Source organism: Suillus subaureus, assembly GCF_016647635.1.
Source record: "Suillus subaureus strain MN1 chromosome Unknown BJ212scaffold_32, whole genome shotgun sequence".
NCBI classification, from domain to species: domain Eukaryota; kingdom Fungi; phylum Basidiomycota; class Agaricomycetes; order Boletales; family Suillaceae; genus Suillus; species Suillus subaureus.
In genome coordinates, this window is record NW_024538588.1 from 41,753 (window position 1) to 54,988 (window position 13,236).

The 13,236-nt window shown below is 47.9% G+C and overlaps 4 protein-coding genes across 4 annotated transcripts; 2 read left to right on the plus strand and 2 right to left on the minus strand.

Moving 5' to 3' along the window:
- Nucleotides 1-375: 375 nt before the first annotated feature.
- BJ212DRAFT_1589609 (uncharacterized protein) lies at nucleotides 376-1,816 on the minus strand. Its single transcript, XM_041342465.1, has 4 exons — nucleotides 1,566-1,816; nucleotides 1,415-1,509; nucleotides 1,088-1,355; nucleotides 376-1,032 (listed from the first exon to the last, which is right to left on the minus strand). Exons 1-4 carry the CDS (start codon nucleotides 1,587-1,589, stop codon nucleotides 697-699), a joined length of 723 nt encoding a protein of 240 aa, XP_041189446.1. The 5' UTR covers nucleotides 1,590-1,816; the 3' UTR covers nucleotides 376-696.
- A 670-nt stretch (nucleotides 1,817-2,486) lies between these two features.
- BJ212DRAFT_1278896 (uncharacterized protein) lies at nucleotides 2,487-4,550 on the minus strand (the record flags this gene model as incomplete). The annotated part of the gene is made up of 3 exons (XM_041331456.1): nucleotides 2,487-3,682; nucleotides 3,741-4,027; nucleotides 4,084-4,550. 3 exons carry the CDS (start codon nucleotides 4,548-4,550, stop codon nucleotides 2,487-2,489), a joined length of 1,950 nt encoding a protein of 649 aa, XP_041189447.1.
- A 3,090-nt stretch (nucleotides 4,551-7,640) lies between these two features.
- Nucleotides 7,641-8,589, plus strand: BJ212DRAFT_1278788 (uncharacterized protein; the record flags this gene model as incomplete). Its single annotated transcript, XM_041331450.1, has 3 exons — nucleotides 7,641-7,724; nucleotides 7,781-7,953; nucleotides 8,007-8,589. The coding sequence occupies 3 exons, from the start codon at nucleotides 7,641-7,643 to the stop codon at nucleotides 8,587-8,589; spliced, it is 840 nt and encodes a 279-aa protein (XP_041189448.1).
- Nucleotides 8,590-10,005: 1,416 nt separating this feature from the next.
- Nucleotides 10,006-12,851, plus strand: BJ212DRAFT_582808 (catalase-like domain-containing protein). The gene is made up of 20 exons (XM_041343573.1): nucleotides 10,006-10,301; nucleotides 10,357-10,426; nucleotides 10,475-10,510; nucleotides 10,564-10,763; nucleotides 10,822-10,852; nucleotides 10,903-10,954; nucleotides 11,005-11,057; nucleotides 11,119-11,128; nucleotides 11,179-11,213; nucleotides 11,276-11,319; nucleotides 11,367-11,435; nucleotides 11,485-11,666; nucleotides 11,723-11,746; nucleotides 11,801-11,861; nucleotides 11,915-11,966; nucleotides 12,016-12,076; nucleotides 12,135-12,178; nucleotides 12,231-12,255; nucleotides 12,308-12,498; nucleotides 12,560-12,851. Exons 1-20 carry the CDS (start codon nucleotides 10,117-10,119, stop codon nucleotides 12,725-12,727), a joined length of 1,593 nt encoding a protein of 530 aa, XP_041189449.1. The 5' UTR covers nucleotides 10,006-10,116; the 3' UTR covers nucleotides 12,728-12,851.
- The last annotated feature ends 385 nt before the right edge of the window (nucleotides 12,852-13,236 follow it).

Consider the following 13,236-nt stretch of genomic DNA (forward strand, 5'->3'; position numbering starts at 1 on the left):
CTGGAGAGGATCGTGGACATGAAATACAGTTATTAAACCGAAATTGATACAGATTGTGATGTAGTAGATAACCAATGCTGTATGTCGTTGACTCAAAAGTATATCGTCAAACGGTGAGAGACAGAGACAGAGAGAGAAATGAGAGAAATGAAAAAAATAAAGGTAATTGATATAGAAAAACAGTGTGGACAGAGCTATGGCGTGGCTCAAGGAAACGTGCTGGCAGCGTGCATCTCAGGCTCAAGTGGCGGTAGTGGTTATGTCAAGAGGCCACTTGATGACTTTGTCACGATGTGATTTTCGAACCACGTGATCAGTCGCGTCCGATAAGATTCTGATCAATTTGTATTTCATTGTCATGAGATTCGTGTACTGCTGTCAATGGTACATCCAGTAATTTGAAGTTGAAGATATGTACAAAGGATGCAAGTGATGTGAAATAAATGACCAATAATGATAATTCCGAGTTCTACATGTATTTGTGATGCTGATGCACAGGTGATTTGACAACGAGATGAAAGGTGAAAGATAAAAGATGAAAGATGAAAGAGAATATTCAATAGACGTTGTATTCGTTTGTAAACGAGGGCTCTGCCGTCGAATACGGTGCATTTTCAGGATACTCGCAGCGGTCTTCAAAGAACCCCGAGCCATATTTTTGTAAAAACTCCTCCAGATCAACTGGTGATTTGTTGTTCACATCTGTTCCGGAGACGGGCTGGTACTGAAAGTCCTCATTGGCGATGGGCTGGGACTGAGACTGAAATCCGACAGCGTGAATGGGCTGCGGATGCGCGGCATCGGAGAGCAACTGCGGGTCGATGTAGAGAGCGGAGAGATCGACGGGGACGGTCGGAGGCTGGAGGTAGTTCGGGGTGTGTACGGGGAGCTGAGAGGGCTGACCACATATGGAGGTGAAGCTTTCGGCAGAGAGATCGGGGAAGAGTCGGTCCAAGGAGAGTTCCGTGAACTCGCCTGGGATTTGGGAGTCGCTGGACTCGGAGGGCGAGAGTGCACCGCAGGGTGTGAGACCTGGGAACTCAGGAAATGTTAGGTCATTAAGATCCAGCGAGGCAGGAGTCTCTACCTTTGGCTTCACAAATCGAATACAAGGGTAAGGCGCGGCGGCGGACTGTCGAGCAGCTTTGCCGTCTGGAATGTGACGCGCTTTGGGCTTGTAACCGTGTTCTGACTTGCGGTGCCGCGTCAGGCTGCCTGGATCGGTGGTAGAAAATTTACATCCAGGGTGAAGGCACATTTTAGAGCGTTCCCCGGTGTGGGTCCTGATGTGCGTCTGGACGTTGGACTTTTGGAGGGTTTTGTAATCACATCCATCATATGGGCATGCGTGCTTACTGATGAAGATAGTCAACAGGTCAAGAACCATCTGGTTTAATAGAGAGCGAGTACGTACAGTGCATCCTTATTTTCAGCGTGTATACGCATGTGTCTAGGAAGATCGGCCTTGCGGCTAATAACCCTGTGGCAGACAGGGCATTCAACAGATTGCTGTAGAGTGTGTCATGAGTGCAAGACGCGTGAAGTGAGGTAGGCTGGAAGCGTACCAAGTTAGGTCTTGTAGCAGGCATTTTGTAGTAGTGTTTGATAGAAAAAAAACGGTTGTGAATGATCTGCGAGGTGGGCTTAAATCCCTGGAATGAATCAATAGCGCGTGTGTTGTGGCAAGTCCACACATTTTCCCCGCTTCTTTTGAACCACCAGGCGTGCTGTGGAATTCGAGTGCGATTGTTTTTCTGCAGCGCGCGTTTCTGCCTTTAAAGGCAAAAAGCGCGAAGCAATCGTGTGCGATGGTTTGAACATAAGGGACGAGCCACTCGGTTAGCGGGGAAGGCAAAAGAGTGGGAGGGGGCTCGATTGCGTCTCAACACTTTTCATTATTTCTTTCCTTGTAAGGTAATTTCTGGTTACCTGCTTGATGTGGGGATGAGTGGCTCAGTGCTCAGGCCTTCAGGCCTCATGAATGGGGAATTAGGGGGCCGGGGCCCATGGATCCTGCCGAAGAGCGCTCCTCCTCGAGGCACGTCCAAAAAAAAATGATGCCACCGCCGAATTTAATTCCAGTACTATTTTCTAGGATAGCGTTCGCAATCGCCGACTGTCAATCGAGCTTTTGAAGGCTCGGAGGACGATGAGAAAAAGACCAGTTTAGTGAAACACTGATTGACATCGCTTACGTTATCCAGGCAAAAGGTATCATCAGATTCATCACCAAGTCCTTACGTACTTTCAGTCACCTTGTTTTTACCACCTTTTCCAACCGGCCAGCGGATCAGATGTAGCACAGGCGCTATCACTTGAACACGATCGTATACAAAAACCTGCCTCAGCCTCTGATGTACGGCCGAGGGCCGAGTAAAGTGGTTGTGCAGACTAAACATGTCTATGGCCGTGCGATTAAGACCTCGAAGAACTTCCCTACATTCTGAAAGAAAGTCAAGAAACACCGCGCCTAACCTTGACATACATCAGTAAGCAAACTCCTCCCTTCTCACCTTCCCGACCACACCCTGGACAACCTCCCGCTCGAATATTTCCGGGCCGCAAATATACACACATTCAGCTTTGAAGTCAGAGGTAAACGAGGAAGTGATCCATCCAGAATGACGATGAAGCGATACGGAAGCGGGCAAGGAGCTCTCGAATTGTTCAGTGTGCGAGAAGACATGAACGACTAGTTTGACTTCGTGGGCAGCAGCTTTGATGGCATTGGAAAGAAGAGAGAGCATCACATCTGGCTCGCGCGTAGATAACAAAAGGGTGATTTCATACTCGGCGAAGTGTGGGGGAATGTCAGAGAGCATAGCGAGGAAAGGTGTTATTCCAATCCCGCCGGCTATCCAAAGGAGCTTCCTTGGAGCATTTTTTCGGACAGAAATCTGTTCTTCCTCGCGTGTAACCGCGATTTTAGGGCCCTCGTGAGAGTCTGTGGGCTCGAGGACGAAGTCCCCTACTATTCCGACCAGCGTAACTCCCAGTCCAAGCGGACGTGAGTCCTCAAGCAACTCAGGGCGGACTGCTGAGAGTTTGTTGGCAATGCCAAATAGTGCCCCAGTAATGGCACCACCAGGCTTCAGGCGCATTGTCAATGAAAATGTCGTGCCTGTCCCATCCGCAACCGAAGTCCACGAGCTGCACCACGAAATAGTCCAGGTCCTTATACGGTCGTCGTTCACTGAATTTGGGTCCTCGGGTGCCATGTGCCTGTATGGCGACGCACCGAGGAAAGAGGTGAGATTAAGGACGGCGGCTTGGCCTGGGATGACGTTAAGCTTGTGAGGAGATTCAAACGTGAATGTGGCGAGATCGGAAGAATGAAGCTGGATGTGAGAAAGCGTTGCATGTATAGCGTCTTCGGTACTGAAGTACGTTGAAGAAGCTTGTTCTTCTTTGAGCAGCTTCACAGGGGGTGCATACAGACTCCTCTGAGGCTCTGTCCCTTCACGTTGGCGGACAGGTAATGCGTCCTCGATAAAAATATAGCCCGTTATTTCAATCGTGGTGAGAGTATTCTGCGAAGGCATAATTGCTTGCGCGGGGGCGCCAAGAAGGTTATGAGCAATTCCGGTAACATATAAGAGCGATCCGTTGGTGAACGATGGGAATGTCAAAGAAGCAAGAGCTGTGACTTCTATATTTCCGAGGGATGTCATCATTCGATTGCCTAAGTATTGATAGGGGATTCGTAATCAATTTAAGTATGTGGACACAGCAGTGCTTACCTGAGTAATCAGGCAAGACGAGAGTACGCCCATCGTTGCGTACACGAACAAACCCAGGCCTCCCGCCGCGATGATTCATGCCAAGGTGAGATGGAAATCTCGGTGCATCTTCCTCAGAGGCCGAGTATGATGAGCCTAGGAATACGGTATCGGATGAATGGATGAATGCGATGAGATCTGGAGGAAGGCGGCCAGTCGGGGGGACATTGATCTCTTGATGAATGACTCGAGGTCTCGTGTGTGGAAATGGAACAAGATTGCGGATCGTGATGTATTTCGGGCAATTTCTGCGGACAGCCAGCTTATCACTCGCTAAAGCAAGTTCAAAAGAATGTGGACGTACCCAATAGCTTCGTTTACAGTCGTGCAGATATCTAATAAACCCCCTTGCTTTTCAATAGCCTTGACCGACCCTGCGAACTTATTCCTGCGCCTAGTTGAGAACTCTACACCAATACCAGCAATTAGCATCTTCCTCTGAGATCCATCTGTAGTATCAGCATGATAATCCGCATTCGCCTTGAGCGGATCGCCGTCCCAGACCTCTACCCGCATAGACAATTGGTCGTACGTCTTGCTGGAAACCCACCCAATCTCTCCATCTGGACCTGCGAGTATTGAAGACCAAGGACGACCCATAGAATCAAGAGTGGTGATAGGAATAAATGGGAGACATGTGGAGTAGAAATTTCGGTGCTGCTCGGGAATTTCTCCTTTGATTTGAGTCCAAGACTGGGATACAACTCCATGAAATCCGAGTTTCTCCTGAATGGCACGTTCACCTTTGTGCCAACCATTGAGAGAACTCATTATGAGATATAAGAAATGCAATACAGATGGTTTGAAAATGAGAAGACGCTAACATGAACTCCAATCCCACTCCACCTTATCGGCGGCTGCTTAGGTGTCATGTGACAAGTTGGCTTATGCAGACTTGAGACTCCAATTGTCTGTACAAGCGCAGAGAGCGGGAGAACTATGGCCGAGATGGCACATTGCAGGCGAGGTCAGAGTTATGCAAAATGGGTAGAGCAGGATTAAACATAAATTATTAATGGCACAGGATGCCGGAGTGACACTACTGCAATGTTGAAACTAGTGCAGGAAACAGGGAGTGGGCACATCGAGGAAAGCGGAGATGGAACCATTCAGTTTCCAACACTGATAACAAGATCCGAAGTTTTTTTCGTGCGAGAACGTTGTGATGGTGCTTTGTTCTTGGAGTTACTGCCTGTGTTCGGTGTTACCACCCGCTCGTATTCTAAATTCCACGTAGTTGCAGGGTTTTGGACCGCAGCATTGATTTGCTTGGGCTGTAGAAGGACCAATACTTCTGGTACATAGATTTTTGCCTGTGCAGAGATAAAATAGCTCCTGTGAGTGTCTCATAAGTCAAGGGAGGGATGGAGCATTCGAGACGGAGTCGCAGTGACGCCAGTTCTGTGTGAGAAGTCGTTGCAATGTGCGGAGCATCTATGTTTTAGCTATAGCGTCAGAGAGGTAAGCAAAGAGTCATGGAGAAATTGCTCACCTTAAAGCATGCGTGACGGCCGCGTTAGACCTAAGTTGCACTGACAGTTGAAGTGCTGACACGCAGGGTAGGTTTTTAACGCGGCATGGATAAGGCCTGGCGCGACATGTGCTATGCTTGACATGGCATGCAAGTGGGCCTTGACGCGGCATAGGCAAAGTGTGGAAGTCGATATTAGTACAGAGGCTGCGAAGATGGTTCTTGACATGGTAGTACAGAGCATAAAGATTGCATCAGACCTGACAAGGTGGGGTCGAGGCTTAACACAGTGAGACAATAATTCGCGCTGCGTCTGAAAATCAACATTGAATCAATAATTAGATGCAATACAAGACAAACAAAAGATGCACACTACATTCCCGAGTAGTACGAACGCAGGGGACAAGCACTGTGTTCATTTAGTAAGAAGTGAATATTCATATACGTTGATCATTAATAGTTGAATGAGTGTTTGGATTTTTTGGAAGGATCTGTGACAGTGCCGCGTCACAGGCGTCACCTGGCTCTTGCCGAACGCCTCGTTAGACTTGTTGCCCAAGTTTTTGGTACTCTCAACCGTATGATGGCATACAATCTAAACTCTCATATCGGTCAAAAAGATGCATTCAGGCCAGATTCTTGTAACAACATTCCGGCAGGGTGAAATAGATTGAATGTTGTAGTAGCAGGAGTGCCATTTGTCGTAACAGATGATAAAGATGACTCACCAGTGAGGACGATGAAAAAGTCTGGAATGCAGGTGATATGCAATGATAATGTTGGGCAAGTTCGCTTGCTGATCCTTTGTGAGGTTGACATGAACCTATTCCCTCTGGTTACTAAGTGTTACCAGTTCGTGCTGGTCTACGATGTAAGCTGAGGAGAGCTCTTTGACGTATGTCATAGCCGCGTTAATTCTCGCTGTCAACATTCGGGACGGGAACATACCGCGGTGGCCAGGTGTGTATGTGGGCACTGCGTGTCGAGCATCTCTTTACTAGCAGGCATGGTTGCACTAGTGAAACTAATTTTTGCACTGTCTAGACAGGCGCATCGGTACCCTGTATAACCGGCACTTGGCTTCAATGCTGGCCATTCCTCGGAACTCCTATCTGATATGCCCCAACGGATCATCATTCCCACAACAACAATAGCAATGCCATCAGTAGTCCAAGGGTTTTATTGTTGATTTGACTGCGTATGCATTTGCTGCTTGGCATGTGTGCTTTTCGAGTATCGGGATTCGGCGCGGTTGAGTCGAATGGTCATGTGAATGTGAACCTGGCGGCCTTGGGTGGCCGGGCGAAGCACCAGGTGTAAGTGATGGGACTGGCGCGATCATTAGGCCTGCATTACTCGGCAAACTTCGGGCTCCGGGTGTTACTAGTAAGTCTGATACCAGAGCAAAAGATGTATTTATGATCACTGATCAGTGTTCAGGGACCCCTTGCCACATATTCTCGTTGACTTTCTCCACACCACCACGTCCAACGCGATCTGCAGGGAAAATGGGAAGGACTTAGTATGTCAGTACGTGGTGGATCTCGTTGAGATTCGAGAAGGTATATATGTTATTGAAGTGTTGCCATGTTATATAGAAGGAATCGTACTACGATGGGTTTTTTCTACATGATATTCAGATTGATCTACTTTACGACCCTCACAGGATTCTGACCGTTTTGGCCGTGACTTCAGAGTAGCCATGCTGTATCTTTCATCAGCATCAGTACGTGTGGAGGTGTGTCACTCTCACTGGAATGTCATATATTCGTTGATAAGGTGTGCCATTTCATGCAGCAGCACACGTCATGATGGGATCAGAAAGTCTTGTACAATGGTGCGCCGGGTAAGCACATCACCTATATACGTCTTGGAACGCGAGATTGCTGACTCGAATCCATCTGGCAATTGGACTGCGAGCGATCAGCACATCCTTTCAAGGCAGTTGCTCTAGTTCAGTGCACGTCACCCACAGAACTATTGAATGATACTCCGGGAAGCTGGACCTACAACTGCAATGCATCCTGGGAGATCCTAGGGTCACGTGTTCAGCCTGTGCGTTATCTTTTGATTTAAAGGTTCTCTTTGTAGACGTTGTGCGCACTGAATATGGAAAGGAGGCTGTATCGTCGTTGAGTCATGCTCAATGAAGACTTCGATCTCCGGTGGCTTCCCACAGCTTCCTACCTCACCTGATCGGCTGACGCTTCTAAATGCTAGGATTGCGCCACTGTGCCTGCGATTGAACGTGTTATTCTTGAGCAATCAGAGGGAGTATTTTAGTCTTGAAGCGCCGGACTAGGACATATAACTGAGGTGATGTCTGACAGCCTTTCCAGATTCTAACCCCTTGCTACAGCTTACCATCAATCGTCTGAGCCTATACTGTCATGGAGACCGACTCTCTGAATGGTGTTTCGCGCGTTCAGCATCATCCAGAGTTTTATCTTCCAGGCGGTAACATTACCTTTCTCGTACGCTATGATGTCCTGAATGTATCTTGCGTGCGCTGACCGCCACTTGTGCACAGGTTGAAAATACATTGTTTCGTGTCCACAGGTTCTTCTTCGAGCGTGAATCTCAGGTTTTCATCCGGAAACTTGCACAAGCTCCACAGGATGGAACATCTGATGACAGCGCGTTTCGGGTCGAAGACGTAACTAGTGATGACTTCGCGACACTCCTCTGGGTCTGGTACAGTCCGTAAGTTCTTAGTTAGTTCTCCCACCGACATCATCCTTGACTTTGGGTTACAGGATGTACAGACTAGACAGGAAATTGTCAGACAATTGGCTTGTCATACTCGAGCTCTCCACGAGGTGGCAATTTCTTGAGATGAGGAAGCTAGCTGTCGAACAGCTCCAGAATCTCAAGATGGACCCCGTGGAAAAGATCGCCATTTATAACAAGTACGAGATTGATAAATCGCTGCTTTTGCCTGAGTACAAGCACCTTTGCACGCGGGAGGGTCAGATGTCGATTGAGGAGGGTGAGAAGGTCGGGCTACTCACTGTCCTCGCTATACATCAGGCTCGCGAGCATGCAATGAAGAGTGCAGCGGCAAATGAGCGTCGTAGCCTGAACCATGCTGATGTTGATGACGAGGAACTGGAACAGATAGTGAAAGACGCCTTCGATCTCAACCAAAATCCCACTACCGGATCACGACGTGACGCAGACATTCAGGCGCCCACTAACTACCAGGGTGCTCAGGTACAGGGGCAATCAAACGCAGCCCCTATCATTGACACTCCGCAGCCCGATGCAAGCAGAACCACGGACAGGTCGGGGCCAGGTTCGGTAAGTCGGGTCTTCCACCAGAGAGAGGGTATCATTTAGCCGATTAAACAGTCCTCTCAAAACGCCAATAGGCGGGGAGATACTACAGGAATGGTATGTTGCATGCAGCTCCCTAAGTGCAACTGACACTCAAGGAATATAGGATAGAATTGGATAAGTGATCAATCAGAGGGCGATCTGAGAGCTTGCTCAGGTGAAAGTTCGACTTGCGTGACCGAGACTGGAGTCAAACCCGCGTCAGTCCATAGTTTAATTTCAACATTCATCGAGATTGTGATAGCACTGGTACTTGTTTATATTATCGTCTATGTACTATGAACTTCATGAAGTCTTGATTCTCGGAGACACTAGTACTGGCGGTCCGTTCGTTCCGTGGACACAAAATATGCACAATCCCGTTGTCGTGCATACCGGCGCTGATCCGAATCTAGACTGTGTGAGTACATCCAGCAGGTGTATAGTATGAAAGTTGCGATTTGAAAGCAACCGAACTGTAGAGGTAACGGCCCGGCCCAATTCACGTGACTGTTGAAGACGCGGGCGATCGAGGGGCGCGTTCGAAGCATAAAGGCGTGTTTTCTGCACCGTTTCCGTGGCGGAAAATTCTGGGTACATTGTTGGAACGCGTGGTATACTGTACCGTGCAGTAGTTGTTTTTTCAGCCGCAAAATTCGTGTTTCTGAGCTACTGCAGAGGTAATAACTAGATGACGGACTACAAAATCACGACATTTCGTACTTGTCACATCCGGCGGTGCTGGCACCACGGCAAAACCTGCGTGTCCCAGAGCCAGACTCGATGTTTGGTCTTCGCGGGACATGCAGCATTTTATGGCAGTTGAAGTCAAATTTCTGCTCACCCGAGGCATTAATTTCCCAGTATGATGGCCTAGTGTTCCGTGGAAATCCACCTGGTTATCCACCGATGTAGATATCCACCCAGTTATCCACGTAGATAACTTGGTGGATAACCCAAGGCCAAAATTCATAGGTGGATAACGTGGATAACTGAAAATCGTGTGGGTGTAATATTATGGCCCCGCACACTGTATCCGGGGTCATCGCACAGCCGTGTCCCGGGACATGCGCTTAGTCATCATCCCCATTATCCCCACCGTGTGCCACGACAGGAAAGCATGCATACATCTTAACAACCCTCCGACTTGTATGAATAAACATTACAGTTTTATAAGCCTCATTCCCAAGGGTGTGGCCGCCATACAGCGCTTAAAGTCTGTGACTTTCCCCGGAAGTAACACTCTCACTGTCAAAAGTCGTCGGCATCTTAAACATGATGAATGGTCACCACGGATTCAGACCCATGTGTCTTCATCACAGCTGTGAAGAGAAGACAAAGCACATTTCTTGGTTGCCTAAGTTCGATTTTCTAACTCATGTCAAGGACAGTTTCTCACCATCTCAGGGCTGTCGCTCAAATATACAACTTTTCTTGTCGCTTAACATGATATACTGAGCCTGCAGGTCACCGGCGTCCTCGCCAAGGTGGAATGTTTTGCGTATAAGTAATGTGGAGAGCTATAATTCTCGCGACCCAGCCTCCTCTAGGATGTACTTCTCTGGCTTCGCTGCACTTCTATTCTCAGGAGCTGCGTCCGCCGTTGCACACGCTGAGCAAGCCAAGCGTGACGCAAGCCAGCCCTACTTCGATATCTATCAAGGTCCGAATGAGCAAGATTCTATTATCAATGATCCTTCTACTCAACTCGACTACACCCTGTCTGGGGGAGAGGCGTAAGTTAGCTACTCCCCAACCGTACTTCACAGATAACAAGCATGTTATGTGCAGATATCCCAACCCGTACATGTCCGACAGACTAGGAACGACTGGGCCTATTCTAATTTCGTCCACCAACCTGGCAAGAAATCTCTTTGGAATATCCGATCCTTCCTAATATATATATCAGATTGAATCACTGGCTCATTTTGTCCGTGAGAGAGTGGTAAGATGCGCAGGATTCTCCGCAATGCCACTGCTAATGAGCTCCTTGCAAAGCCTGAGCGCACCGTCCATGCAAAAGGCGCAGGTGCCCATGGTTGGTTTGAAGTAACCACACCTGTGGCTGCGAACTACTCGATGGCGAAAGTCTTCTCGGAGGTTGGCAAGCGTACCCCGGTTACTGCCCGATTTTCTACAATTGCCGGTAATTTGGGCAATGCGGATTCTGTTCGAGACCTGCGAGGGCTCGCCTTTAAGTACGTGACCTATTTTAGTATTGCCGCTACGTGCTCATTGTGTTGTTTTTAAACTTAGGTTGCGCACAGAAGACGGAATCTTGGACTGGGTGAGCGTTCATCATGTATAGGTGCTTCCTAAAGCTAATATGCCACAAAGCCCTTCTTAAACCACCCTGTTTTCTGGCTTCGCGATCCAGCGAAATTCCCTCGTTAGTGTGACAAATCCCTCCATGGCTTGTCATATTGAATGTGTACACAGACTTCATTCATTCTCAGAAACGTAATCCTCAGACAAATCTTTTGGATCACAATGTACGTTTTCCTTATGATATCATTAGCACTTCACTCGCACTCACACTGTACACCTCATCAGAACTTTTGGGGTGAGCGACAGATCAGCCACTCCGATGTGCAGGCTTTACATTTTTTTTAGATTACCTTTCCGCGAATAATGAATCAATTTACCAGGTACCTTCCCGCAAAACTTTTCCAATCAAGTAATTATCTTTGCTGATATCAAGATGTAACAGGTCATGCGTACCATGTCTGACCTCGGGACCCCTTATGGTTTCAGGTATGCATCTTATGAAGTATGCCTCCCCTTTGCTCACCAATTCCTAGGCATATGAATGGCTTCAGTGGCAACACATTCCGCGCCGTGAAGGAAAATGACACGTGGGTTTATATCAAGTAGGTGGTCGTTGACGTGCATGGTTTCTTTACCGTTGACGCGATCCAGAACTACCGCAATATCGGATCAAGGCATCAGGAACAATACTAATAGTGAGGCCATCGTGCAAGCTGGCGTGAACCCCGACTTTGGCGTCCAAGATCTTTATGACGCCATTGCAGCTGGAAATTACCCCAGCTGGACAATCTACTGGCAAACTATGACACCTCAGCAAGCCGAGAATTATAAATGTCTGATGCCTGGTCTTATCTGGTTTCTTCAGGCTGACACTAACACTTTCTCTCAGACAACATCCTAGACCTGACCAAAGGCACGTTTTACTGTCCTCAAACTATATTCTTGACGCTCACATTTCTATCTCTAGAGTGGCTCGTAGAAGATGTGCCTCTGCAGGAAATTGGTCGGATCACCCTTGTTCAGAACCCGTACGGATTTGTGGCCTTCGGTGTTCATGCAATACAACTAACCCTTTCATTAGGACTAATCATTTCACAGAGGTCGAGCAAATCGGTTTTGACCCCGCCAACATGGTTTGTTTTTCTCAATGTCCGCGAACTAACAAGGCTAATTTTCACCTAGCCTTATGGTCTCGAGCCTAGCGAGGATCCCACGCTGCAAGCACGATTGTTCGCTTACGCTGGTAAGTTCTTGCTTTCTAACATAATTTTGAGACTTTCTACTTAACTTCATTCATCCAGATGCCCAGCGATACCGCACTGGAATTAACAGCAAACAGCTCCCAGTAAGTAACTCGTGTGACTCGGTCCGGTAGTGCCTAAAGCTGTGAATGACAGATCAACTGTCCTCTCAATCCCGTCGGTTCGCAACTTTGCTCCATTGCGCTGTGTGATGCTAAAGTGACTTTATCCAGCGAACTTCTTGCGTGATGGTGCCATGAGCTTCAACAACCAGGGAAATCGCCCGAACTTTTGGTCGCAGCAAGATTTTCTTTCGCTTGCTCCTCGGCCCTATAATGACGACAATCACACCATTTGGACTGGCGGTGCCGTCAAGTACCTCAGCACACCCACTGAGGCAGATTTCGATCTTCCCAGGATTTTCGTACGTAGCGAATAGCACTATGCGCAATTCGCCTTTGAATCGCTGATTGAAAACATGACAGTGGAATGGTCTATCTGAACGTGATCAAAACAACCTGATTTACAATGTCGTCTGGCATCTTGGTCAGGCCAGCGACATGGCCATCCGCACCAAGCAGTGCCAGATCTTCTACCATGTGAATGCGACCCTGGGTGAAGCTATTGCGAAGGGAGTGAATGTCACGCTTTAGATACAAAACCACAAAATAATGGGCTTTCCGTCTTTAAAGATGTATTTACATAACTCCGCTTCCAAGTCATACAAGTTTCGACGGACTCGCATGCACTCGTGCATTGAGAATATGGTTACTTTCACAAGTTTGCACAAGAATGGTTACCATCTTCGGACCAATGGAACCAATATGTCGGATATACATCGCGCAGGAACTTCGGCGTGGAATGAAGTGTTTGACTGTACTGCTTTCAAACGTCACGAGCGTCAAATCAAACCTATCGAGTATCCCGTATATGCGAGTGCCATGTTAAATGGCCGATCGTCTTGAATGCCAACAGACACGATGATCGATAATCCAGTTGGACATGCTCCATGCTTATGACCCCCGACTCCAAGTCGGACAGCATTATTCAAAGGCACTGGTGCAGAGCTAGCCGAGGACTTCACACTGGACTGTAGTTCCCGGAGCATTTTCATCCCCCCCTGCAAAAGAGTAGCTCGAAAGTGAAATTAGTATCAAAACAC

Excerpts from the sequence above, each read along its gene's own strand:
- BJ212DRAFT_1589609 (XM_041342465.1), bottom strand. The coding sequence starts at position 1,589 with ATGCCTGCTACAAGACCTAACTTG. Across the intron at positions 1,510-1,565 it reads CTGCTACAAGACCTAACTTG|CAATCTGTTGAATGCCCTGT; the intron begins GTACGCTTCCAG and ends CACACTCTACAG. Across the intron at positions 1,033-1,087 it reads TTCGATTTGTGAAGCCAAAG|GTCTCACACCCTGCGGTGCA; the intron begins GTAGAGACTCCT and ends CTGAGTTCCCAG.
- BJ212DRAFT_582808 (XM_041343573.1), top strand. The coding sequence starts at position 10,117 with ATGTACTTCTCTGGCTTCGCTGCACTTCTATTCTCAGGAGCTGCGTCC. Across the intron at positions 11,320-11,366 it reads GGGACCCCTTATGGTTTCAG|GCATATGAATGGCTTCAGTG; the intron begins GTATGCATCTTA and ends ACCAATTCCTAG. Across the intron at positions 11,747-11,800 it reads CATCCTAGACCTGACCAAAG|AGTGGCTCGTAGAAGATGTG; the intron begins GCACGTTTTACT and ends TTCTATCTCTAG.